The sequence below is a fragment of the Passer domesticus genome, chromosome 25 (assembly GCF_036417665.1).
Source record: "Passer domesticus isolate bPasDom1 chromosome 25, bPasDom1.hap1, whole genome shotgun sequence".
Lineage (NCBI taxonomy): Eukaryota > Metazoa > Chordata > Aves > Passeriformes > Passeridae > Passer > Passer domesticus.
This window is the reverse complement of record NC_087498.1, coordinates 354758-382400: the sequence shown is the minus strand read 5'-3', so window position 1 is coordinate 382400 and position 27643 is coordinate 354758. Positions and strand designations below refer to the sequence as shown.

The following is a 27643-nucleotide window of genomic DNA, read 5'->3' as shown; positions in this document are numbered from 1 at the left end:
ACAGACCCTTCCCCTGCCGCAGGGACACAGCCCGGCGGGGGCAGTTCGGGGGATGCAGAGCGCTTTCGGGGTCTCACTCCCCGCCCACCCCAGCAGCGATTTTGAGTGAGGCACTGCCAGCCCAGGTGAGCACCAGAGCTTCTTGGGGCGGTTCGGGTCTGACTTGGGGTCCCGACGCCGTCTTGGGGCTCAGTCCCGAGCAGCGCTGCCCGTGCCGGGGACGGGCCGGGTCCTCGCCCACCCCAGCTCAGGCTCTGCCTCCGCCCTTCCCCTCCCCGTCCCGATCCTCTGCTCACACCCGACCTCAAAAACCGGTTTTAGCGTTCAATCCGGAGCCCGACTCGTGGCGGCAGCGTTGGGGTGGGACTGGCTCCGCTGCTCCCCCCTGTGCCGCCTCTCCCCGCTCCGCCCGGTCCTGCCGCCTCCGCCCGGCCCCCTCGCACCCCCTCCCCCGGTCCTTCCCGGTGCCGGCGAGCCCCGAATCGGGTCAGTCGCTCTTTAAAGGCTGGAAGGCGGCACCATGTGATGCTTCGGCTCCGGCGGGGAGGGGGCAGCGCCTGCGGGAGCCGAGCGGTGTCGGGCACCGGGGACCGAGCGCAGCCCCGGCGGCCGCGGCCAGCCCGGTCCCCGGCGGCCGCAGGGTCCCCCCGGCCGCCCCGGCATGAGCCCCGCCTTGCCCTGCGGGGGGACAGCGCTGGCTCTCCGGGGGTGAGAGCACCCCAAAACAAGCCCTGGATTTGCAGGACAAGGTGAGAGGGGTCGGGGCCGGGCGGCGGCTGCCGGGACTCGGGCGACTGCAGGAAGCAGCGCAGAGCAGGGAGGGGATCCAGCGAGGGGACAGAGGGAGCCCCCATAAGGCTCCGACAGAGGGTCCCGGGGCGGCCCGAGGGGCGGGGGGCTCTGCCGCTCTCCCAGGACTGACCGGCGGCTCCCGCTCCCTCTTCAGCGCCGGCAGCGGTCGCGCTGCGGGATGGAGAGGGGTGCGGGATGGAGGGGGTGAGGGATGGAGAGGGGTGCGGGATGGAGGTGGGTGCGGGATGGAGAGGAGTGCGGGATGGAGAGGAGTGCGGGATGGAGGTGGGTGCGGGATGGAGAGGGGTGCGGGATGGAGAGGGGTGCGGGATGGAGAGGAGTGCGGGATGGAGAGGGGTGCGGGATGGAGGTGGGTGCGGGATGGAGAGGGGTGCGGGATGGAGAGGGGTGCGGGATGGAGAGGGGTGCGGGATGGAGGTGGGTGCGGGATGGAGAGGGGTGAGGGATGGAGAGGGGTGCGGGATGGAGAGGGGTGCGGGATGGAGGTGGGTGCGGGATGGAGAGGGGTGAGGGATGGAGAGGGGTGCGGGATGGAGAGGGGTGCGGGATGGAGGGGGTGCGGGATGGAGAGGGGTGCGGGATGGAGAGGGGTGCGGGATGGAGGGGGTGCGGGATGGAGAGGGGTGCGGGATGGAGAGGGGTGCGGGATGGAGAGGGGTGCGGGATGGAGGGGGTGAGGGATGGAGAGGGGTGCGGGATGGAGAGGGGTGCGGGATGGAGAGGGGTGCGGGATGGAGAGGGGTGCGGGATGGAGGTGGGTGCGGGATGGAGAGGAGTGCGGGATGGAGAGGGGTGCGGGATGGAGGGAGGTGCAGGATGAGCTCGGGGGGGGCCCGGAGCCCCGGGGGACGGCACAGACGGGAGAGGGGATTTTCCCACCCCCTCGCACAGGCTGCATCCCGCTCGCAGCTCGGTCAGCGATGCCACTCTCTCACCGCCTCCCTGTGCATTTGCAGGTGACCGCGGACCCCCACGGGAGCAGGGCGGACCGGAGCACCATGGCACACCCCATCTCAGCCTTCCAGGCTGCCTACATCTCCATCGAAGTGCTCATCGCTTTGGTGTCCGTGCCGGGCAATATCCTGGTCATCTGGGCTGTGAAGATGAACCAGGCACTGCGGGATGCCACCTTTTGCTTCATCGTCTCGCTGGCGGTGGCCGACGTGGCCGTGGGGGCTCTGGTCATCCCCCTGGCCATTATCATCAACATCGGACCCCAGACGGAGTTTTACACCTGCCTCATGGTGGCCTGTCCCGTCCTCATCCTCACAGAGAGCTCCATCCTGGCGCTTCTGGCCATCGCCGTGGATCGGTACCTGCGGGTGAAGATCCCTGTCAGGTAGGAAAAGGCGTCAGAACCAGCTCTGCTCGGGATGTTAAAAGGGAGTGAGGAAACCCCAAATTCTTGGAGAAACCCTGGGAGAAAGGACTTTCCTCCGTGCTGCCATCCCAGACACATCTGGCTGCAGCAGCAGCCAGGGCAGGCTGGGCAGGGGGGTGTGGGGGTGGGGGTCCTGGAGCCTCCAGCAGCTTCTTTTGGGGGCTCAGGGGGTGCTGGGTGTGCAGGCAGAGATCACCTTGTGGCAGCTGGCTGGCAGTGAGGGACAGCCACGGGATGCCCATGGCCAGGACAAAGTGTGTCCCCACACATGGGACTGTCCCAGCTGGGTGCTCCAGGAGGAAAGCAGATGACAGGTTTGCCTTTCACCCCATGGGGGGCACAAGGGTGGCTTGCTATGGGACACAGATTTGGCAGTTTGAGGAACCAGAGGTGGCAGCCTGGCACGTTTCGTGGGGCAGCTTCACCCAGGAGAGGCCTCTGCTGTGGGGTGCCCCACAAATAACTCCTTTCCCCATTTTGTCTCTTCTGTATCTGTTGCCATTCCAAGCCCAGAGCAAGTGCCTCGTGGCATAAAGGAGAGGGACACTTTATTTGAGCATTTTATTTGAACTCTGCCGCTCCAGGAGGAGATAGTTAACCCTTTATGCCCCACTCCCTTCCCACCGGGGCCATGCTGGTTTGGGGAAGCATTTCTGGGGTGCCATGGTGGGACTGGGGGCTGTGAGCAGGACTAGAAGGGGACACGACACCCGATCCTGGTGCCCCCGAGCAGAGCCAGGCTCAGCCCCTCGCTGTGAGTGCCCCTTGCTCTGTGAGGATGCCTTTGCCAGGCCCTGCAAGGCTCTGGTTGTGGGAGTATTGCTGGAAAACAGCCCAGCCCAGCTGAGCACTCGTGTCACCCCATTACCCCTTAGCAGTTGAGGCAGTTTGCTGGAGGGGTCCCAGACCCTTCATCAGCACAAACACCCCAGAAAGGCACCAACCCCCTTGTGCTGGTTGTGCTCTACACCCCAGCAGGTGTAGAACCCTTCCTGGGGCAGGAATTGCCTTCCCATACAGGGAGACAGAGACAGGAGGCACCCCAGGAGTGTTGGGGATCACCTGACTGCTCCAGAGCGCTCGGTGTTCCCAGATCCATGGGATCAGGCCCAAGATTGTTCCTTTGGGTTTTTGCGCAGCCATCACCAGCAGAGGTGGAGAGGAGGAGTGTAAGACAGAGGAGGGGGCCCAGGATAAATCCACAATCCCTGCCCACCTCCTCCTTGCCACACATGATCTTCACAGACTGTTCCCGACTTCCTCCCTAGGTGTGATTTTCCCAATCCCTGTCTCCCAGCCCGCCGGTGTCACCAGAGTGATTCCCACCCTGTCACTGCTCTTGGAGCTTTTTTGGGCTTCGCACATCCCCTGCGTGTGGGGAAGGCTCTGCTGTGGGAGTTCTGCGGCTCCACAGGAGCAGCACAGCCTGTCAGGCATTTTCCTAACAAACCAGTCCATTTTTAACTCCTTGTCTGCCTCTGAGCATCAGATGGGCCTTTCAGGGGAGATTCCTGCCCTGATTCCAGGAGCTTTCCTGGGAGCAATATTAATATTAATATTATGCTGTACACAGTCTGGATGGTTTTTTCTTATGCAATTTCCACCCTGAATTTTGTGATCCCATTGTGTGCCCAAGCACTCAGCAGCAGGAGATTTTCCTCTGTCTTTTCAAAGCCTATATTAATATTGAAAAGCTTTGTAACCTCATCAACGTAATAGATGCACTCAAGTATCTGAGAGGTCTTTCCCAACCTTAGAGATCCTACAACTTCATGAATTCCTGGCAGTTGGTACATGTGGAGATTTTAGGAGGTGTAGTACCCTGTATATAGCACAAAGGACAGGAAACACCACTAAGGAATATTTCCTGAATCTGAAATGCCTCAGTTTCTCCCAGTCTGTTGCAGGATGTTAAGGATGACAGTGACAGCATTTTTGCAGTGCTCATGGCTCTTGTGGTGTCATTCCTAATTGTGACACTGAACCCAACGATGGCAAAGTGGGTGCTGAGAGCCTGGAGCACCTGGCAGGACTCAGGGCCCTGGGGAAACACGTGTGGCCACTGTGCTGGGAGAGCTCCGAGCACCCCTGGAGGGCCACAGGCAATGATGGCAGCCAGACCTGAGCAGAGATTTGCAGGTAGCTGGGGAGGCAGGTGGGGAATATCTGCCTGAGGCTCATCCCTAGGGCAGCCAGGACACTGAGCAGGGACAGCTCCTCCAGCACAGGCACGGACAGTGTGCTCCCTGCAGCCCATTCCTGTGCCAACAGGATTCCTCAGACGAGCCTGGCACAGGGTGGATCCTCACCAGTGTGACCCACATGAGGCTGGGGGGGGTCTTGTGGGCATCCCCAACATTCCAGCCCTGCCCCCCACCCACAGGCAGCCCTGGTGCTGCTGAGGCTCAGGGAGAGGCAAATGCATTTCAGAGAATCACAGAATGCCTGAAAGGTTTGTGTGTGAAGGGACCTTACCCTGCCACAGGCTGGGATACCTTCCACTGGCCCAGGCTGCTCCAAGCCCCTTCCAGCCTGGCCTTGGACTCCTTCAGGGATGGGGCAGCCACAGCTTCTCTGGACAACCTGTGCCTTCCTGACAGGGAAGAATGGCAGGGAATGGGGAACATGGTGCATGGCAGCCTGGTTCCAGCTCCAGGCTCCCCATGGACACCCTGCCCTTGGGCTGCCAGCTTGGGAACTTGGTGTCCCCAGGAGTGGATTTCTCCTGGAAGAAATGGTGCCCTGAGACATTTAGGATGTCTCTACATGGCAGTGGGAGATGCCAAAGCAGCCAATGCTGCATTGCTGCAGTGGCAACTTCCCATGGACACAGAAGCACAGAGGGATGTGGGCCACCCCTGCAAGGCGAAGGCAGATTTTTTCAGATGAAGAGGGGTCTTGCTTGGATTTCAGTTGGCTCACCCAGCATGGTCAAGGGACTGGGATATCCCACCAAACCCTCTCCATTTGCTCCAACCCCTGGGTAAGATCCCTCCTGACTGAGTGACACTGCCTCCCCACAAGAGGCCTTGCCTTGATTTTGGAGGGATGAAGAGGTATCACTTGGGCTGAGCAGGCTAGAGCAGAGGGTCCCCCACTTCCCAGCCCCCACAGGAACAGCTGGAAACCACCTAAAATAGATTTGCTGGTGGAGAACTCCCCCTCCCCTCTCACATCCTTCCTCCCTGCCCGGTAGCCAGGCAGGACCCCCAGCCTGTGATCCCCCCCATCTGGGCACAGCAGGGTCCCTCAGCCCAGCCCAAACTTCCCTCTCACAGCCGTGCTTGGGGAACATGAAACGAGTTCAAAGGGAGGGGAAGCAGCCAGCTGCGGGTGTCTGGCAGGAACCGGCCCCTCAGCATCCCAGTGGAGGCAGGATGCTGGAGGAGACGGTGCTGGAGGGATGTTTGGTGAGATGCAGCTTCTTCAGCACCAGCCTCTGCTGCCTCAGGGGCCCTGTATCTGCTCTGAGACGTGTTTTGGGCCTTTTGGAAAGGGACATAGCAAAAGGAGTTGCTGTCCTTGGGACGTGCCAAACCACTCCTTGGCTGGGGATGCTGAACATGTGGATGCAGCCCAAGCCTATCTTGGAATGTCCCTCGGGGTCCTCACCTTGTGACCTCACCCCAAACACTTTGAAACATGACAGGCAGGGAAAACCTGCAGGAATTTGATGTCTGCAGGAGCCCTCGTGTTGGAGTCTCTCTGTCCATGGGCAGGACCTCCACCCTCTGTGCCTGGGCCTAAGCATTGGGGTGTCCTCCCAGCCCTGCCCTTCCCACCCTGCAGCATCCCAAGGAGCATCCCACCAGGGAGAGCTGCCTTTGGTGTTGCTGAAGGTTTGGACTGCACACCTGTGAGGCTGCAGAGCCATGGAAGTTGGATCAGAATGGCTGGAACTCTCTAGGAAATGGGGGGCAGGAGGCTGGAGCGCAGCAGGAGGAGAAAGAAGGGTAAAAGAAGCAGTGCCAGGGGGTGGCTCTGTAGACAGCGCTGGCATTGTCTGATGGTTCAAGAGTGCCCTGTCTGGAATGAGATAAACAGCTCAGGGATGGCAGGAACATCCCTCGGCCCTGGACTGCAGTGCCTGCAAGGCAGGAAGTGAGGGGGATGTGCAGGGGACCTGTGAGCTCCTGCATGGGCATGGAGGGGGAAGGGGGAAGCTTCTCCCCTGGACTCCCTGTTTTCCAGGCTCCTGCCTGAGCTCAGGCTCTTCCTGGGATTGTGGTGCTCTTTCCCCTTCTCTCCAGTCCTGCCAAGGGCCACAGGCATGGGGCCAGCTAGGACTAGGTCATGGTAGGCCTGGGAAGTCTTTCTGCCCCCTGCCAGCTGGGTGGTGGAGCAGGACACATTTGAGGTGGCTTTTCCCCATTCCAGGTGTCCCAGAGCAGCTGTGGCTGCACCATCCCTGGAAGTGTCCAAGGCCAGGTTGGACGGGGCTTGGAGCAGCCTGGGATAGTGAAAGGTGTGCCTGCCCATGAGTGGAATGAGATGGACTTTTAAGGTTTCTTCCAACCAAACCATTCCATGACTCCTCCACCAAGAGTTCATGGAGGGGAGCAGTGGGCACCCGCTGCCATGGGATGGGTGAGGAGGAGAACATTGGGATGATTAGGTGCAAATTCCCAGCTCCCAAAACATCTAAGGGCCCAGGGGACATCTTTCCAGCACTCTCAACACTTAGTGCCAGGAAACCTTCCTGTCCAGCCGGGCCAGAGAACAAGCCAAACCACAGCTCTTCCAAGGCCTGTTTTACATTTGGAGAAATTGCAAAAGCATCCAGGTGACTCAGAGCTCTCAGCCTGGAGCTCATGTATTTTCTTTCAACCTCCACTAGTCAGTGAAAAGATGCCATCCATCCATACAAGCCCAGTCCCTGAGAAAGCACATTTCATTCCCAAGGAGAATACGTTCATTTTCCCTAACCTGGAGGAATTTCAGGGACTGGTAGGTCTTTGCAGCAACCTCTTTTGTTTCTTCCCTCGCTGCCCTCCTCCAGGAATTTTTTTAGCAAGTGAGAGTGATCTGTGGAGACTTTCATTCTATGGAATGGGCAGCTCTGAACCAAGGATGGAGATTAAAATGCAGAAATTACAGTCCAGGGAGGTTTCTGCAGACCTGAGGCTGTTTCCAAGCCACAGTTTCCAGCACACTGCACCAGCTCAGCATGTGGGTGCTACATCAGAGCCAGCATTTCCCACCGAGCTCTGCTCCAGCCAGATCCGGCTGCACAGATGAGCTGTGCCAGTGCAGCACCAGGAGATCAATTCCAGCATCACCAAAATCCCAAAGCCCTTGAGATGGGCAGGGATTTACCAGCAGGTTATGTTGGTTTGAGATCCTGCTGAAGACCGGTAAATACCCAGGTGAGCTGGTTTTCAGCCCTACTCTCTGATCCACAGAATAATTTTCAGCCATGAACAGGCTAAGTCAGGGATCAAAGCCACGAGGGCTTGGTGAGGGGATGTCTGGATTAGGCTCACTGAGAGCTCACACAGCTGCTGCAGCAGCGCCACGAGATCTTGGCTGGCAGACGCAAAATCAGGTCACTCCCAAAAGCTCCAGACACTGCCGTGCAGCTGCAGCATTCCCAGCTCCTGGAAGGGCAGGAAAAATCCTGGGGCTTGGGGGTGTCCACTTGGGATGCAGTGAGGGGCTGAGTGTGGGATGCTCCATGCCCAGTAGAGCAGAAGGCAGGGGAGGAGAGCCCTGAATCCTGTGTGGGGATGCTTGGAGCCTGATATTCGGAGTTATTCACAAATTCTCTGAATTGAAAGGGAAAGAGAAAGTGAATGGCCTCAAGAGACCCTGTATGGGCTCCTGAGCAGCAGGACCCTGTCCCCTCCCTGTCCTTGCGTGTCCCGTAGGGCGAGGTGTGGTCCCTGTGCCGGGTAATCGCTCTGACCCCGACAGTGTCACATCTGTCCCTTAACAGAGCTCACGTCTGCCAGGGCTGTGCTGCAGGGCCATGAATGAAAACCTACTCCTTCCTGCTGCTGCGCCCCAAACCCCTGCTCTGGGAATGGTTTTATTGGGCTTTTTACCTATTTCTATTGATTTTCAGGGTAAGGAATTGATCCTTGGCAATGTCTCACCAGTAAATTTGAGGGCATGTTCCCAGCAAGGGCCCATCTGCAGATGGGGAAATTGAGGCACTAAGCTGCACCATAGCTGGCTCAGGGTGATCTCACGGGTGAGGGATGGAGGCTGGGAACAGGGAAGGTGGGGAAGCTGAGATTTGCTGGGACAACATGGCCTCTCTGTTCCTGTACTGGAGTCCTGCCATGACAGTGCCCAGGGCTCTGGAGCCAGGCTCCTCCTCCAGGATCCAGTCCCAGCCCTGCTGATTGCTGCAGGAGTAATCCCATGACATTAAATTGGTTCTCTTTTCACAGCCCAGGGAGCACCACAGCATGTGTTTGTAGCCATTTGTGGTATTAAAATAGACTGAATGTGTCTTCAATGGGCCAGGTTGGCTCAGCTGTAGGACAGGACAAGGAGCAATGGGATCAAACTGAAAAAACAGGAATTTAGGTTCAATACTGGGAAGAAATTCTTCCCTGTCAGGGTGATGAGGGCCTGGCACAGTTGCCCAGAGAAGCTGTGGCTGTCCCATGCCTGGAAGTGTCCATGACCAGGCTGGACAGGGCTTGGAGCAGCCTGGGCTAGTGGAAGGTGTCCCTGCCCATGGCAGGGGGTGGGATGGGATGAGCTTTAAGGTCTCTTCCCACCCAAAGCACTCTGGGATTCTGTGATTCTGTGGCTCCCCATGAACTCGTCCTACAGGGAGCAGACACCAAACCAGGTGGGGATGTGTGGATGGAACCTAGCAAGGCCCTGCTACCTCCATGGCCATGGTTCAGGTGTGGTACCATCAGTTCAAGAGGATCTACTCTGCCAAGCTGGTGGGATACAGGCAGACTGTGTTCCCTCATCCCATGGCAGCAGAGAGGGTCCATGAGGTCCCCATCAAGTGGAAGGTGAGGAGCACCCACAGCCAAGACCACCCAGGCAAGGTGGGACAGACAGCAGGGCCCTCACTGGAGCTGAGATGCTCCTGTGTCCAGGGTACAGACCTATGGATGAGCTGCAGGGTGCCAGAACTGCCTGGGAACACCCAGACACACTGTCACACTTCCAGGACACGGTTTCCCTTTCCTGGAGAGACTGGGCTGTGCCCCAGGGCACTGGGTTGGTGGAGGTGACAGTGATGTCCCTCTGGGCTGTGTGACCGAGGGCCCTGTGCAGCTGCTGGCACAGAGACAAGGCAAACACCCCAGGAAGGAGGCTCTGCCAAAGCAAAAGCTGCTGACTCAGCTGCCTGGCCCCTGCCAGCCCAGCCTGGCCCTGCAGGCTGGGCGTTGGGCTGAGTCAGGCCCAGCTCACCATGCTCTGTGCTGAGCTGGCTCAGGGCATGCAGGAGCCCTTTGATGGGTCCCAGGTCTTCCCCCGCCCCCGAGATGTAGGAATGTGACTCCATCCAGGGGAGGTGCCATCATCACCTGACCTTTACCAAGCCAGCCCCACCTCTGCTCTTACCTTTGCTCCACGTCAGCCAGAGCAGGTGGCAGAGCAGGAAAAAGTGACTCACAGGGGGTGCAGAGAAGCTCAGACACCGCTCTGGGATGCAGGCTGGGGGTGCACAGGGGCTCAGCTGCTCCTCTTGACCTGGAGCCTTTCCCACTGGCCGGCTCTGGGCTCTGGGCTGGTCTCTGTGCCCTTGCCCAGCCCTTGGCACAGGCATGTGGCCTCTGTCTTGCTGTTGTTGGATATGTCCCATGTGGCCACCAAGAGCCAAAGCACCCTCAGCTCCTCTTACACCCCCGGTCAATCACAACAGGGCTTTTTAGTCCATTTGTGGTGTCAGAATAAGCTTAACTGTATTGTAAAAGGGCCAGATTGGCTCTGTTGGCCAGGAAGGGGATTTTGGCCATGATCTCAGGTGGGAGACATCTGGGACAAAGCTCACCAGCCTCCACTTCCAAACTTGGATCTGGAGGGACCCCTGTGAGGCCAGACCCAGTGAAATCTCCTGTCTGGCACACCTCAGAGCAGCTTGTACCCAACACCAGCGACTGTTAGCCATGGGGACCTGCTCTGAGGGGACCTGTCTGGGTGGCCTGGGACATGCAGGTCCATGGGTCTCCAAGGCAGAACAGGCAGGGCTGGACAAAGGATCAGGGATGGGGACAATGGAGCTCCTGCATCCAAATGACTGTGCTTGAAATCATCCTGACAGCAGGGAATGGTTCTTCCAAGGGGTCATAGTGCATTGGCAGATCTGTGTCCTGGGGTGGAGAGAAAGGTCATGGCAACACAAAGAAGGATGGAAAAAGGAAAAATGTGTGGGAGTGAAAGAACCTGGGAGGTGAGTTTCACTGTGACACACACCAGAGTCATTTCAGACTGGACAGGAACTGATGGGCTGGAAGAAAATCTCAGTCTGGAAGGACAGGGAAAAGCCCTGAAGGATCTTGCCCACAGGGGTGTAAGGAAAGCCCAGACACAGCTCAGGGAGGGTTGTGGTCTCTGCACACAGCAGGACATGGAGCATGGAGAGGACCACAGGAGAAAGAGACTCCTGGGAGGGATGGGGACAGCATGAGAGGCTCATCCCCTTGGGGACAACAGTACTGTCTCAGCCTGGGGAAATGACAGCCAGCACAGCCGAGCTGAGCTGATAGGAACAGCATTAGATTATTTTTTACAGTGATCCTGCCAAAGCAGCAGGGTGGGCACAGCAGCAGAGCCCACCTCTGGGACTGCCAGTGGGTTGGGAGGAGTGTCCCAAGGGAGTGCCCCTCCTTTTGGGACACCTCTCACCCAAGGTGACCTGAACTGTCAAGGCCATGGAATGGGAAAGGTGCTGTCCCAGAGGCTGCCTGGGCTCCTAACAGGGAGTTCCTGCTCTGGAAGTGCAGCCACCCAGCTGCTGGGGCTGGCTCCTGCCTGGGGTGCCCAGTGGCAGGAAAGAACAATTGATGCTTTCTAAGGCAGCCACAAAAAGCCCACAGAGCCAGTGGGCTGGCTTGCAGAATAGCAATGAGCTGAGCACCCGGGCCACTCCCACGGCACCTCTGGCCCTGCATGGAGGTGCCACTCCCAAGGGTACCTGGATGGGCAGGGCAGGCAGGGGAGACATCACTGGAGTTGAGGTAGGATGAAATAACCCTGAAAGACTGAGATCCTCCTCCTCACAGAGTCCTGTGGGCTGGTGGGCAATGGGGACAAATAGGGGAGGAAGGGCCACATTTGGTGATGTAGGGAGGAGCAGAGCAGGATCAGACACTGGAAAGATTTGGGGCATCTGGGTTTGCCCTTCTCTGCACTGTGGGACCCAACACCTCCCCTGTGCACCCTTACCCTCCCTCTCACTGCATTTCCCATTTTCCTTCCTTGCTTGGGCTTTGCCCCCAGAACTGTCACTGTCTTGGGTGGTTTGGCTGGGTTTTTGTCAGGTACCAAAGCCTCTCATCACAAAAAAAGAGCTGGAGGAGGACAAGAGATTTCTTCCCCGGCCTCTTTCCTGTGTGTCCCTTGCCAGCCTCCCTCTGTGCTGTCCCTGGCACTGGCCCTGGTCCTCTTGCACACAGATCCCACGTACCAGCCCAGCAGGACTGTGGGGTTACAGAAGTGACATCCCCCTGTCCCACCCCCTGCCTGGGGTGGCAATATCACCTCTCCATCATTCCTGTAAGGAAGGCACAGCACATTGCTGCCACAACAGTTTGTCTACCCTCTCCAGGCCATTTCTCTGCCTGCAGCCAGAGATGGGGATGATTTTTTTTGGCTTTCTTCAAAGAAAGGAAGTGTCAGCTCCTGGCACCAGGGATGTTTTCTCATTCAGATTGGTCCATCTTGGCAGATCACAGCTCCCCTCTGCGACTCAGTCTCCCCATCTGTTCACAGAGGGAGTGATGCTCTCTCTGACAGCAGCAAGGGGCCGATGCTGAGAAATGCTGTCTCAGACATGCCAGAATTAGCACAGTCCTACAGATTAAATTATTCCTCTTTTTTTTCTGCTCTGGTAACAACACTCAGTGACTTTACCCGTGGAATACACAAATGAAACACTCATATCTCTCGGTGTGAAGGCTCCATTCTCCACTGAGAGCTCCTGACTGGGAGAGCCAAGGGCTCAGCCTGCCTCCAGATGGACCTGGCAAAGCCTGAGCAGAGCCAGCATGGGTGCAGCTCAGATGGGTGTAATTTCAGGAGCTCATTCCTCACATTCAGCACTGCTGGGACACAGATTCTTTATGGGTTCTTTATAAGGTTTGTCTGCTCTGAGGAGCTGAATGTGCTCCAGTAGCAGAAAACCTGGAATCCCAGGATCCAGGAGATGCTGTGGTCAAATTTTCTTGCGTTGAGGATGGAGCAGTCACTGACACCCCTTTTCTCCAGGAGATCATGAAATCCTAGAATGGTTTGGATTGGAAGGGTCCTTAAAGATCATTCCACCCTCTGTGTCACCCATACATGAGGGGGTCTTGTGGGGATCTTCCACATTCCAGCTCTGCTCCCCACCCACAGGCAGCCCTGGCTCTGCTGAGGCTAAGGGAGAGGGAAATGCATTTCATGGAGTGCCAGAACCTGAGACATATTTGGGTGGGAAGGGACCTCAAAGCTCACCCAGTCCCACCCCTGCCATGACACATTCCACTATCCCAGGTTGCTCCAAGTCCCATCCAGCCTCTCTCTTGGACACTTAGAGGCATGGGGCAGCCACAGCTTCTCTGGGCAACCTGTGTCAGGGCCTCCCCACCCTCACAGGGAAAAATTTTTCCCAATATCCAATCTAAACCTGCCCTCTGGCAGTAAAAAGCCATTCACCCTTCACCCCGCCATGTCCTGTCCTTCCACCCCTTGTCCCAAGTCCCTCTTCAGTTCTCTTAGGAACCCTTCAGGCACTGGAAGGGGCTCTGAGATCTCCCCAGAGCCTTCTCCTCTCCAGGTGAACATGCCCAGCTCTCCCAGCCTGGCCCCAGAGCAGAGGAGCTCCAGCCCTTGGAGCATATCCATGACCTCCATCCTGCCTGGCCCATGTGTCCCTCATCTCCATGGCCTGAGCCAGCCAGGCTGCCTTGGCAGCCTCTGGCTGTGTCTGCCCATTGTTCCTTGCTGGAATTAAGACCAGAGTAATTAGGAACGTGCACAGGCTGTAATTTAGGCCCAGCTGAGGCATTTCACTGCAATACCTGATCTTGGGTCTCAGATCTCTCCACCATCCTGATGGAAATGCTGAGCTGCTTCCTCCCAGGGAACAAGGTCCCTCAGTTTTCTTCCAAGAAAATAAATAATCTTTTAATCTAAATGAGAAAACAAAGTGCAAATAAACTTCAGGTTTGCTTTGCATTTGCACTTTTTATTTGTTTTCCTGGTGACAGATTCTCAGAGGTGAGGGAACATTCAATTGTGGTGTTAACTGGAGCCTTCAGTTCCAAATTGGTATTTCATTTTGACTGACTGAGATGTGGATTCACTGTTCAGTCTCATTCCAAGATAAACAACTCAATGGCTTTACACGCATGTCCTCTGATCATTACTTCTTCCATCTTCATGGTGTGTGGAGGGGGTAATTACACAGGTTTTACTTAAACTTTGTGGGGAGCTGTGTTTGGACAGAAGTTGGAAGCCAACTATAGCCCAAATTGGTACCTCCAAAATTATTTCCACCAGCTGAAACTACATATAACCAACTCATTAAAAAAAACCCATTAAATGAATCCAGCTGCTTTTGCATTTGAAATTGATCTTTTAATCAGGGGAAATATGCATTGGACAGAAGGTGCTGGACTGGTTGTTTTGGGTTACTGTGTCCTCTGAGGTTTAGAAACAGTAGATCTCATCAGCACTGCTAATTCTCCTCTAGGCATTGGGTGGGGAAAACAACCTCCCTCGTTTTGGGAACCTCCAGCCAATTTTTCAGTCTTGAATGTCCTAATCTTTGAACTGGGTTAAGTGCAAGAAAGGAAATGTTCCCTTTGCAGTGACAAATTGTGCTATGAGGATCCCGATCCAATAGCAAGTTGCAGCCTAGGGAAATGAGGAGTTTAGTTGTTGACTGCAAAATCAGGAGTCAGGTTAGCAAGAGAAGGGTAAAACTCAAGAAATTAAAAGGCAGCCAATACCCATCTCTTGTTCCAACTGTAATTTAGGATATCTCGTTTTTTGTGATGAGTCCTTCTGCATTGGAGAGATAAAGACCCACCTCAGCCCTGCTCTGAGGCTTTCTTGGTGCTTCTTAATCAAGATTCTATCTCCAGTTTCCTGCCTCCCATATATCTGGGGAGCAGATCTAAATGTCCTGTTGAATGCAAATACAATGACAGCAGCAGCTCCCAAGACCCCCCTCATTTCCCTTTTCCTTGGGGTCCCTGATGTGCTCCTACCTTTTAATGGCTTTTGATGCTTTCCAGACCCCCCTGGCTGGGGCTCTCCCCTGGTGACCCAGCTGGCCTTTGTGTAGCAGTGTGGTGGTGACAGGCAGGGAAGGGTGGTGGCACCGGGCACTTCCTCAGCTGGCACCTCCCTCCCAGCACAGCTGTTGTCCCTCTGCAGCTCAGTGTGTTGTGGGATGGACTCAGAGCCACAGAGGCTTTGGGAGCCCAGTCATATCAGGTACTTTATATCTGCTGTCCCATTTCCATTTCTCAGAGCCACATTTGTCGCATTTGGCATTTAAAGTGGGTTTTAGAGCTACTTTCTTTCTTTGTGCTCCTCTCTTCCCCCTCCCTTCTAAATGTTGAGGGCTGACTTTCAGAGGCCTTGTTTCAAAGAGGTTGTTTTGCATAAAGAGCCAAAATATTCAATGCAAAGAAAAATCAAATGCAATACAAGCAATAATTAAAAACCCACTGCTTTTATCCAGCCAAGCCCTGGATTTGCACTGAATATTTGCAAAAACCGCCTTTCATCCCTTCTCCTTTGTACTCAGGGAATACCTCACCCTCACTTGTCCAATCACACAGATACTCGGCTGAATTGGGTCTGGACAATCAGCTCCTGGCTTATGGCTATGGCAGGGGCAGGGCTGTTGTGTGGCACCCCTGGAAGTGGCCAAATCCACAGGGTGATGGCCCAGCATGGAAGGGAAGATGACCTGAGACTCCTGGCCAAGCAGGTTGATGTCCTACCACAGCGCTGGGTGAGAAACACCTCCAGCACTGTCATAGAATCATGGAATGGTTTAGGTGGGAAGGGGTCCAAAAGCTCATCCTGTTCCATCCCCTGCCATGGGCAGGGTCACCTTCCCTGGACCAGGTTGCTCCAAGCCCTGTCCAGCCTCGCCAGGGAGAGATGCACATGGGGTTGAGTGGCTCCACCTGGAATTGTCTTCTGCTGGAGGAGGGGTTGCTCCCATAGCAGAGGGGGCTCATCCCTGCGATGCAGTTGTGTGGGAGCCACCCTCCAAGGCTCACACAACAAATCCCTATTTTTGACAAAAAAAAAAAAAAAAAGTTTAGACACTAAAAATGTCCAGGAAATATATTGCACAGGAGCAGCACAAGAGACAAGTCCATGGTGCTCATCACACTGTCCTGCAGCTTTCACAACCTTACCCCCATCTCCTGGGGACCAAGCTGTCCTTCTCTGCATGTCCTCATTCCCAAACTCCTGGGTCTATAAAAGAATCTCAGCTTCTGCTTCTTCTTCTTTTTTTTTAAGCACCATTTCTCGCACTTTTCTTTGCTCTAAATGTTGTTGCCTGAAAGCAGCAGCCAAAAGACAAGAACATCACATTTTTTCAGAGAACATCACCAGCTCTGAGATTCTGCAGGTCGTTTCATGATTTTGCAGCCATCGCCAGTAGTGTTAAATCACTTCCCTCCTACCTACCTCAGGGTCCTGGATGAAGAAGCCAGAAATTCAGGAAAATTCAGGAAAATTCAGGGGTCCTGGAGGGCCCTGACCACACGTGGTAGAGCTGGGAGGGAGCCCCAGAGCTGCCTGGGTGCAAAACTATGGCTCAGTGGGACTTGTGCCCCACTGACCAGGGCCACGGGTGCACCCTCACACTGTCACATGGCAGCAGAGGGTGATACATCCAGAGCAGGGTCACCCACTCAGCACCCTTGGAAGGACTTGGTGCTGCCCATGGCACCAGGGGTCTCACGGCTCTGTTTTTGGGCATGAAGGGTCTGTGTGGGATTGGAGGGTAGTGCTCACTCACAGACACAAACTAAATTGTCATTTCCCTCAGGCATTGGATGGCTGGGCATCCCAGCTCCCTGCTTAACCTCCACAAACACATTTGGGATGAGGGGCTGAGCACGGGGTGAGCGGTCCTTGCTGAGAATCTGCTTGTGCAGTGACAGAGTCCACATCAGGGTGCGGCCTCAGGCTGAAAACCAAGCTCAGTTTGGAAACAAAATTAGTTTTCTGAGCAGAAAGGATTGATATTTACTGCTGGGGTGAGGGGTGCTGCTGGAGGATGTAGGAAAATCCTCTCTGAGCAGAGTGGGTGACTCGCACTCCTTCACCTTCCTTGGACAGCAGACACATCTCCTCCACACCAGGGCAGAACCTGAAGGAAGGATGCTTCAGTGTGAGCTCTCTGTGCTTTCCATCCTCCCTCCCAGAGATTTCCAGCCATCCCATGCTCCCCCTTGCCCTGCAGCACCTGGTCACTGTGAGAGCCTCTGGGATACCCCAGGGGAGCTGTCGGTGCTGGTCTGGGGTGGGACTGCTGTGGTTACTCACCCCGCACCTCTGAGCTGAGGACAGCTGGGCAAGGGATCTGAAAGAAGCTCTGCAGTTACTGGAAGCCTGTGGTTTGTTCCCAAAGGCTGTGACTCACTGCCAGAACCGGGGCAGTGCAGCGGCACAAACACCCAGAGGGAGGTGTGGATCCAGCTCCAGCGAGGCCGGGAGCTGTCCCAGGAGGGTGTGGGGAGCTCAACCAGCCTGGGGGGATGTTGTGGCTGCTCCCAGCTCCCAGGGACCAGGGGTGTGATAGGATAAGTGTCCTTGGCTCTGCAGGAAAAGATGTAATCCTGTCACTGGAACCTGAAATATGGCAGGTTTAGCTCAGAACCAGCTGGGCACTGTGGGGGTGTGTGGGGATATGGGGGAGCAGGGAAACCTCCTGAGGCTCTGGGTGATGCCCACACAGGAGGTGGCAAGCTCAGGGTGGGCTGATCTCTGGGGTGTGCTGTGTTTGGAGGTTTGGTCCTACTGAGACTGGTGGCATCAGGGCAGTGGCAGAGTTGGGGGGATGTGGATCTGTGTTGATACAGGCACCACTGGATCTGGGCGGGGGTCACCTTTTCCCACACCCCTAACCACCATCTGGATGGACATCCCTGATGGACCTTGCTTTTGGTACTGCCAGTCTGGGCTGAAGATAACCTGGCATGGCCAGGCTGCCCCATGGAGGCATAATTTCCCCTTCCAACCATCTCAGCACATAAAGCTCTTTTCTACCTTATTTCCACATCCTTCTGCAGTCCTCAAGGATTCCAGGATGCCTCCAAGGTCCTGAGAGATGTGTCAGGGCAGGCTGAGCCCACATCAAGGCTGAACCCACACAAAGGCAGCAGCATTTCCCCAGTCCCTGTTTGGAGCCCAGGACATCTACAAATGTTCCAGGTCTCTCCACAATCTTCTCTGACAAAGCTCAAAGCACAAAATCCCCTTTTTGTGTTGCTCTCTTGCCATTTGCTGGAACTGTGGCCAGCTCCAGCTTCTCTCACCACAGAATGAAATCCTCACCAAAGCCCTGGGGACTCCACGTTTTGGTGTGTGGGGACCAGTCAATTTTGGCAGCATGAATTTGTTCTCCTTACCCACATCCATTAGAGAATTACTGGCTATTAGAGGTGATTGCAAACATCCAGAGGTCTTGCCAGATGCTTCTCCCGGCCAGAGTTGTTTGTGCTTTGCAGGCACTTGTTGCAGAATGATTCCTACACCTTTTTGGGATGGTAAAACCAAACCCTGAACACGGACAGACCAGGATGGTCAGCAGTGGGATGCACACATCCACCCTTTCCCATGCTTTTGGGGTTTCTCCTGGTGGCTTTGGGGGAGGTTTGCATCAAGAAGCTTCCTGGAGTGGAACCATCTCCTCGTGCTGCAGTGGAGGACACCCAAAGTGTTTTGGGAGCAGAGATCCTCAAAGAAGACGCTTCTCATGCCCAGGTCCTCTCTGGGGAGGCAGAGTGGCTGCAGCTCCAGTTCACCACGTGTGGGCTGAGCTGCCAGTTTAGGAAGGTGCCAGCTGCTCCCAGAGCAGGCCAAGCAGGAAAGACATCATACAGTGAGAAAATCCTTCCCTGTCTCTCAGTGGGGTGGTCCTAGCTGGGCTTGGGTGCCCTGCAGGGCCGAGTAACAGCCAAGAGGGCTCCAGTGACAGCCACCTCTGGAATCACAGCTCAGAGCACGCAGGGACAGAGGCGTGGGTGGGAGGACCCAGCAATCGTGGGGAACATCCATCCCTGGACTCCTGATTGCCTTTGGACCTCCTATGCCCTCCTCTCCTTGCAGCACACGGCCCAGGGAGCACCAGGCACCCATGGCCCCCTGGGCTGTCCCAGTGCCAGCTCCAGACTGGGGCAGCTGGAGGCAATGGGAGCAGGGCAGCCCTGACCTGGGCTCAGTGGTTGCCAGAGAGGTTCCAGGTAGAGGATTGGGATGCAGCCCCATTCATGTGAGTGGTGGGTAAAAGGTGCCTGTTGCTATTGCCTCTCCTGCCCTGGGAACCCTCCAAAAGTGACACCTGTAGGAAAGAGATCGTTGTCCTCATCCAGCTGTCCCTCACCCTGAGCAGACAGACATGGGTGAGCTACCAGGAAGAGATTTTCCTCCTCAGCTCCTTTTAAATCAGGTCCCCAAGGCAGAGTCTGAGGCCAGGATTCCGTGTCCCTCCCACCATGTTTCCCACTCCCTCTTGTCCTAGGGATCTGCTGGAACTTCTCAGGTTTCTCCCACAGCTCAAATCTCTTGCAGACCAACCAGCCAGAGATGCTGGGAAGGGACACACACTGGGTCCTCCAGGTCCCTTTGGAGCCCTGGGAAGTGGCTCCACATCCCTAATAACCCTTCCACTGCTGGAGATAGCGGCGAAGGAACGTATTGTATTGGTCACAGGAAGAAAGCCAGAGCCTGATAAATCACGTCTCAATTCACTAAATGGAGTTTTATTAGAATCATACAAATAGGGCTGCTCTTGAGCTGCAGATCCCGAATTTGTATTTGTGACACTTTCCAGTGAGCTGTTACAGGTTCCACACTGTATCCCCACCCGTGGGGATACAGCTGGAAAACTCTCAGCTCCAAGCTGCAATCTCAGCATGCTGCTTTCCTCCCCAGCAGCGAATGAGACAGGATTCAAGGCCTCTAAGTGATCTGTCTGGCGTCTCTACAGAAGCTTTCCTGAGCTCTCCCACCTCCACCCCATGCATCTCTCTGGGCAGAGCCATCCTGGCCCTGCTCGACCCCTGGCTGCTGCCTGTGTCCACCCCCCCGCCCGCTGCCCCGCAGGCAAAGACAAATCCAAAGCCGCCCACCAGCTGTAATCAGAGGCTGGGGAACCAAAAGTGGCAAAAACCCTGGAAGAGGCTTGGGGGAGGAATCCGTATGAAAAGAATTCTCAGAACTGCAAAGCAATCTGCCCGCCTGAGCCCGATCCAAGGGGTTGGCTTCCCGGGAAGGGGAAACAGTGGCAGGGGTGACTTTTCACAGCCCCTCGGCCGGGCAGAGAGGATCCAGAGCCCCGCTTGGCAGTCCCCCCCTGCACAACTTCAGAACAAAATCTGACCACAACTTGTTTGGAAGAGGATCAGGGCACAGAAACAGCAGCCCCCGTTTTGCAAAGCCTCCCCAGACTCTCATCTCCCGGACCCGCTTGACTCCCAACTTCTTCAGAACACGCCCCTTGACCCTCCAAATTCTCAGAACATAACGAAAATCCCCAAAGCTTTCCCGGGAAATCCGGGGGTGGATGATTCCACGGAGGAATGGGAAGATGCCTGGTTGTAGCATCAGCGATGCAGGGAATCCCAGAAGAAACAGAGGACACGACCAAAGCTGGAAGCTGATCTGATTGCTCCTTCCTGGGGATCGGGGTGCTGTCCACACTGCCTGGAGAAACCTCAGACATGCAAGGAGAAGGGAAGGAGCCCTGAACAAAACCCGAGATCTCCCCAGAAGAGGACGAAGACCCAGCACCACTCAAAATTAAAGTCTCAGAACCAGGTGTTCTGTTTTAGTGTTCGAAAAAGTCTCTATTACAATCATTCTGTTTAAAACTCTCCATTAAATTTCTGGAGACAGGCATTAGTTTGACCAAAGTCTCTTCTTTTTTGAGAGAGACTCAATTATAAATTTTCCAGTTTATCTGGTCCTAAAAATCAAAGGTAAAAGCAGACTTCAAGTCTATATTTTGAGCATTAACTTTTACTCAGATTAATAGGTCTTTCAGTTCATGTTTTGAGTTGTCTGAACATCCTTTATCCTGTAAAATTGTCTCAACCGGTGAAAAACATCCCATTTTGTTTTAGATAAATGATTTCCCATCTCGTTGCCCAGGAGCCCCTAAAGTTGCTGCTTATTACTTACAAGGATATCAACTACAGACGATGAAGGGGATGATCCAAAGGGGATGATCCATTTCTCCTATTAACAGCCTGGGCCTCTGGCAACTGAGTTGTCCATGATCTTTTTTATTTTTCAAGTCTAACATTCTTCCTCCCTGAGGAGCACCATTTATTGCCAGCTGGGGGCTATGTACAAATCATGAACAGGACAGGACTGCTAGGAACGTGTCTTGAGCTGTTTTATTTTCCAGCATCAGTCTCTTTACATGGTTATGGCAATGGGAAGATGCCAGCAGCTCACATCCCAGGCAGCAGACCACGAACTTAATGTTACAACTTACTTTAAAAGTTTTTTGACCAATCACACAAAGCAAAAGCATATTGGCAGTAGTTCTATCCACCACTATAAGCACACATACCTTCAGTTAAAACAATGCTTGCTTATTTCCAATACAACACCTTCTTGTAAGCCTTCAAACACAATGCACAGAGCTCCATTATTAAGCTTAGAACTTCCTAACATCTCACTAGATAGACTTTTCTGTAGCTTGGGGAGTTATTCTAGACAAGTGTTAATACACAGACCATTGTGCTAATTGTCCTTACTTTTCTACTTTTTACATAATTTTTCTGCTAACTTATTTTATGGCTACTGCTTAGCTCCAATTGCAGTTCTGCTATCTCTGACTCCTGCCTTTTGCAGCTTTCCTAAAATCCTGTAATTTTATGGATTCCCACAACCAACCAGCCAGAGATGCTGGGAAGGGACACACACAGGGTACTCCAGATCCCTTTGGAGCCCTGGGAAGAGGCTCTGTGGTAGGATAAAGGTGTCAGGCTGGAAATGCTGTGCTGATGGAGACTTCTGGGCTACTTTGGTGCAGGACAGGGGCTCTAGCACCAACAAACACCAATGTCCTTGCTGGATGTGCTCTTCTGGCTTGCCTGAAAGACCAGAACATTTTTTTTTATGCCTTTACTTGCCAGCTGGGTTTTGACAAGCAACCAGTCTGGGATTTGGGGATCAGGACAGTCCTATCCTAAGGGGGTGCTGATAGGACCATCTCTCCATTCCATTTGTAGGAACAAGCTGTAGTGTCCACCCAAATACCAGGTTTGACTGATGTTGGTTGACATCTATCCCTCCCAAGGCCACCACTCACATGGTGACACACCCACCTGTGGCCACAAACCCACATTTGCTACCATTCCGTGATTCTGTGAAGGACCAACCTTTCACTTCCAGGACCATACTGACAAAGGCTCTATGATCAGAGTTCCTACTGCAGCACTTCCCACTTTGTGTGAGTACCCAGGGACCCCCTTGTCCCAGCCCTGAGCTGTGGCTGACCTCACCCTTGCAGAGCCCAGACAACACTTTGCATTTCTCAGGCTCTTATTTCGGAGCAGCTTTGAACACCAACAATCTGAGTTTTCCCACACAGCAGCCTCCAAGACACTGAAAGATCTGAAGGGAAGATACAGCCAGGAGAAAGAAGCAGGAATCCAAATCCTCTGAGATCAAAGCACTTTTGTCTAGAGACTTTCAATTAGATCAGGACATGGTCTGGCTGCTTTTTCTTGCTGTGTTCATCGTGCAGATGAGCTTCATGTCAGCTTGGCCTCCTTTCTTCCTGCCACATTGGCTCCAGATTCTTTTCATTAGTAATGGTCTGTCTTCATTAGTGAATTAATTTCCCAGGAATTGCACTGCAATAAACTCTCCAGAGCAAAGACCAGCAAAGCCACATCTTGGCACTGGCTGGACAACAGCAAGTGTTTTGTGGACAGAAAAACTAATCACAGAACTGCTAAACCCCTTCACATTTTATTCAAACCAGGCCTAGAGCCTTTGAAGCTTTTTCAAACGAAACGAGATGTTTGGTGAGTGTTGTGTTTGGATTGACCTCTGGGTTGGGATATTGGAAATGAGCCCTCACATCTCTCTTGGGACAGACCCCAAGGCAAAGGTGAAATTCATGAAAGCAATGAATGCTCTGTTCTCCAGGTGAATGCTCTGTTCTCCTTGTCTTTCAGACGTGCCCTAATATCGGAAATGGTCACAGGGCCTTTGCCCACCCACGGCTGGGCACCCCCAGAGCAGGGCCTGGGCTGAGCTGGGCTCCCTGGGCTACAGCAGAGAGGGTTGCAGAGGTCTGGACACATCAAGATGTGGCAGAAGTTGAATTTAGTCTGGGAATGAGGACCAGAGGGACAGGAGGGTGGATGGTGTTTTCAGAATGATGGCCAGGGGGCCATTACAAAATTCTGGAGGGACAGGACAACAGAGAATGGCTTCCCACTGCTGGAAGGCAGGGTTAGATGGGATATTGGGAAGGAATTGTTCCCTCTGAGGGTGGTGAGACCCTGACACAAGTTGCCCCGAGAAGCTGTGGCTGCTCCATGGCTGGAAGTGTCCAAGGCCAGGCTGGACAGGGCTTGGAGCAACCTGGGATAGTGGAAGGTGTCCCTGCCCATGGCACGGGTGGAAGGAGATGGGATTTAAATCCCTTCCCTACCAAAGCATTCCAAGATCCTATGAGCTTCGTGAGAAGAAGGGCCTCAGTGTCTGCCCCACCCTCAGCCTCTCCTGGAGACAGCATCTTGCCCTGGAGAGCTGCTCCTTTTCTCCCTGTCAGCTCTGTGCAGCCCCTGGGGACAATTTGTCAGCCTCCACCTCCACCCCTCACCTAGTCCCTTCCCCTGGGGAGCAAACAGCTCTACCAATAATTGTCATTTTGCCTCTTGGAGTTATCTTCCAAACCCTCAAAGGCAATTTTGTTCCACACCACAGTTCCTGCCCATCCCATCTCATTATGAGTCTGGATGGTCATTGGTTCTTTCTCCTAGACTTTGTATCCAGGAGGGTTTGGGTCAATGCCCATCCCTGTGGGGCAGGGGTGGTGCAAAAGCCACCACTCAGGGAGAGCAAGGGGAACATATACCAATTATAGTCAGGCTCAAACCCCCGTGGGCAGAGGAAACAAACCCAAAGTGGGTAAGGATGGGGGTGATGATTACCATGGATGTTTTAGTCACAGCTGTTAATAAAAATAACAGCAGTAATAAAATTGCAATGATGCTGGTAATTGCTCTAGTGCTGATGATAATAATAATATTATTTATTAACTATGAGCCATTATAAGCATTTTCTAGTGCTTCTGCCTCGCCTACCATCCCAAACTCCAGCCCCATCATATTAATGCAAAATGAGACAAATGAGAAAATATTTTCTTTATGGCATAACCAAGAATAATGCTGGGAACATTATCTCTGTCCCTCTGCTAACTATCCTCCCACCATGTGGCAGGGGATTGAGAATTAGGTAGGATTTTACATTTCCACCCTTTACAGACTCACAGAATCAATTAGGTTGGAAAAGGCCTCTGAGGCCATCAATTCCAACCTGTAACCTATCCCCACCTTGTCATCCAGCCCCGAGCACTGGGGGCCACATCCAGGCATTCCTTGGACACCTCCAAGCAAAATAAAGTGTAAAAGGAATTGAAGTTGGACTTGTGGCCTTTGGACCAGCTGAGGCCCATGACAGCTCCATGAGAGCTCCAGTGGATGGATGAGCCTGGTGAGCTGGAGGGAGGGGGAATTTGGAGCAGTTTTATAGCTTTTGTCATTCTTCATGTGGGGCTGATGGAGACAGTGGAAATAGGTCCCTGGGAGCACATTTCCTGCAGCTGCCTCTGCCCTTGGATCGTTGCTTGAAGGAGAAAATGTGGCTGTTTTCTCTGGGGTTTTTGGTTCACCCACTTTTCTGTGACCATGTCACACACAAGCTGGAGGAGGATGTCACAGTTTCCCCTGGCTGCTTCTGCAGATGCACCCTCAAACCAAAGTGAAGGCAGGAGCAGGGAGAGCCAGGTCCTGTCCCAAACAGTGTCAGACCGGTCACTGCAGCAAGGGGTAAAGATGGATATGGACCATGGAGAGAGATGGGTGTGCAGTGAGGAAAGATGGACCCTGTGTCTGGGTGGTGGCTGCAAGCCCTGGGATCATGTTTGGGGACTGTGGTGACACTGCTGCTCTTCAGCAGCTTTGTCTGTTGGGCACTGGCTCCCACACAGCTCTGCAGGTCAGGGAGCACCCACAGTGGGAGCATGTCCAGCAAAATCAGGAGAAGACCGCAGAAACCCCCAGGAGTGAGCAATGGGGCACAGCTTGCAGGGGTTGCAAAGAGGGAAGGAGCTGGGGCAGGGGGATGGTGCTGCTGTTTCTGGTGTCACCCCCTGAGCTGTTCAAGCCTGGGGAGGTGGCAGTGGGGTGTCTGAGCTGGAGGGCACATCAGCCCCCCACCAAGGACCTGCAGCCAGACATGGGGTGCAGGGGTCAGCACACAGCCCCATGGGAGCCTCTGCCACCCCCTGCCACCCCCCGCTCCCTTGGACCCTCCTTGCCATTCCCTTCACTTGACCCCCGGTGCTGGTTCTTTCCCACCACCCCTTGCCCTCCCTGGGACCCAGTTCTCCCTCCCCTGAGCCTTTCTCAGGGTCTCCTGCCCTCTGTCCTCCCCACAAGGAATAAATCACCCTCCAAAGCCAGCCTTGGCTCTCAGCGGAAACAGCTGCCCACACTGTCACCTCTTTCCCACGGGACCTGGCTGCCACCAGGATGTTGTGAAGCTTTTCCCAGAGCACAGGAGGTTCATTCAGGAAAGCTGTCAGGGACCAATGGCTCTGGAGACCCTCTGGACTCACAGGGACTGATGTCCTCTCCTCCAGCCTGTGCCACTCCAAGCACCCACCTTGATGCCTTGCTCATGAGAGGGGTCTTGAGAAGGGAGAGTGGGTTGGGTCCTTGGCTGTATAAAAAAGGCCCAAAATTATCAATTTCCTTCGCAGGTAAGTCTGCAGCCCTACAATAGGGAGCTCTGAGCAGCAGGATTGGGAAACCAGGTTTGCCAGCCACCTCCACATGGTCCCCACGGTTGGTTAACACCAGCAGCACTGAGAGACCCAGCAAACAGTCAGGAAAACATTCTTTATTCAATCCCCTTTGGTGGAAAGCAATAACTCTTGGGCTGAGAAGATTCTCAGCCTCCAACGAAAAGCTTTCTGGAGAGCCAGGGGAAAAATCAATCCAGCAGACTGCACTTCCCGCTTACAGAGCTCTGGAGAGACGAGCCCAGCCCTGGTGGCTCCCCAGGGGCATCAGAGAGGGAGCAGAGCCTAGCCAGAGCACAGCTCTCCTCCTCCTCCTCCCGTCCCTGGCATCAGCCCATCAAGAAAGAGGGTTTCGTCAATCCAAGCACATTAGGAGAGGAACAGGCTGTGCCCAAAGCTCCCCCAGGGGTCCATTAGCACCTGCAGATCCTTCCTCCACCCCAGCACATCCCAGGGGATGCTTTTGCTGGTGATTTCCTCCCCAGGCACAGGGCAATTGTCTGGGACAGTGAGCTGGTGGGGTTGGTGTGTGGTAGGAGGAGAGGGTGACCTGCTGCTCTGGGTGCAGGTGCTTGGGTGGGAGCTGGGCTCCAGAGCATATGAACTCCCTCCAAGTCATGAGGGTTGGACACTTAGGCACGTTCCAGGTGCTAATGCATTCCCTGGCTTGGCATCATCCCCCGGAGCTCATGGATTGTGTCTGGGGTCTCTGCCATCCCAGGACACAGACAGGAAAACCAGTCTGTGAATTTTCAGAGCAGGCTGTTACCCCCATCCAGGGGAGGGAAGGAGGAGCATCCTCCTACCTCAGCATGGGCACTGCCACCCCACCACTGCCACTCCACATGGTGCTGCACAAGCCCCAAGCAGAGCATCCCACCCATGTCTAACTCCTTCCTGTGGCTGTTGTCTCTCCCACAGGTATAAGAGCATGGTGACACCACGGCGGGCAGCTGTGGCCATCGCCTGCTGTTGGATAGTCTCTTTTGTGGTGGGACTTACCCCCATGTTTGGGTGGAACAACCTCAACAAGATGCGAAGGACTCAGGAGCTGAACAGCAGCCACACGGAGTTTGTCATCACGTGCCAGTTTGAGACAGTCATCAGCATGGAGTACATGGTGTACTTCAACTTCTTTGTCTGGGTCCTGCCTCCCCTGCTGCTGATGCTACTCATCTACCTGGAGGTCTTCAACCTCATCCGCAAGCAGCTCAACAAGAAGGTGTCCTCCAGCTCCAATGATCCCCAGAAGTACTACGGCAAGGAGCTGAAGATCGCCAAGTCCTTGGCTCTGGTTCTTTTCCTGTTTGCACTCAGCTGGCTGCCTCTGCATGTCCTCAACTGCATCACCCTGTTCTGCCCGTCCTGCCAGACCCCGCACATCCTCACCTACATCGCCATCTTCCTCACCCACGGCAACTCGGCCATGAACCCCATCGTCTACGCCTTCCGCATCAAGAAGTTCCGGACAGCCTTCCTGCAGATCTGGAACCAGTACTTCTGCTGCAAAACCAACAAAAATGCCACCAGCACCACCACAGCTGAGACAGGCAACTAGGAACTGGGAGAGGGGAGAGAGGGGCATCTGTGCCCACCCAGTCCCCACCCGGACACTGTTCCTGCTGTCTCAGGAAGGGGCAGCAAGGACCCGATGGGTTCTGAGTTCAGCAGTCCCCTGCAGTCCCCACAGCCACCCCAGGGGTTATTTATTCACAAGCATTGTACTGTTTGTACATTATAGCCTGCACTGTTCCTTTCTGGTTTAGGAATTTTTCTCCCTGATTGTTTTGTTTTTCATTTTTTAAGCATTGCCAAGTATTTAAGGAGAAATTGTACAGACAAATGCGCAGTTTATCTTCATGCAAATAAAGTCCAGTGATCCAAACCACACAGGAGGTGCCCTGCCATTGATGGAGACCCTCAGCTCCAACACCAGTTGGTGGTGCTGGGGGCACCTCACACTCTGGCCCCGTGTCTGTGGAGCCATGGGGGTACCTCTGCACTGGGACAAAGGG

At 54.5% G+C, this 27643-nt stretch overlaps 1 protein-coding gene across 1 annotated transcript; it reads left to right on the top strand.

Moving 5' to 3' along the window:
- The first annotated feature begins 341 nt into the window (after nt 1-341).
- Nucleotides 342-27518, top strand: LOC135286082 (adenosine receptor A1). The gene is made up of 3 exons (XM_064399039.1): nt 342-749; nt 1770-2152; nt 26550-27518. Exons 2-3 carry the CDS (start codon nt 1812-1814, stop codon nt 27184-27186), a joined length of 978 nt encoding a protein of 325 aa, XP_064255109.1. The 5' UTR covers nt 342-749; nt 1770-1811; the 3' UTR covers nt 27187-27518.
- Nucleotides 27519-27643: the final 125 nt, after the last annotated feature.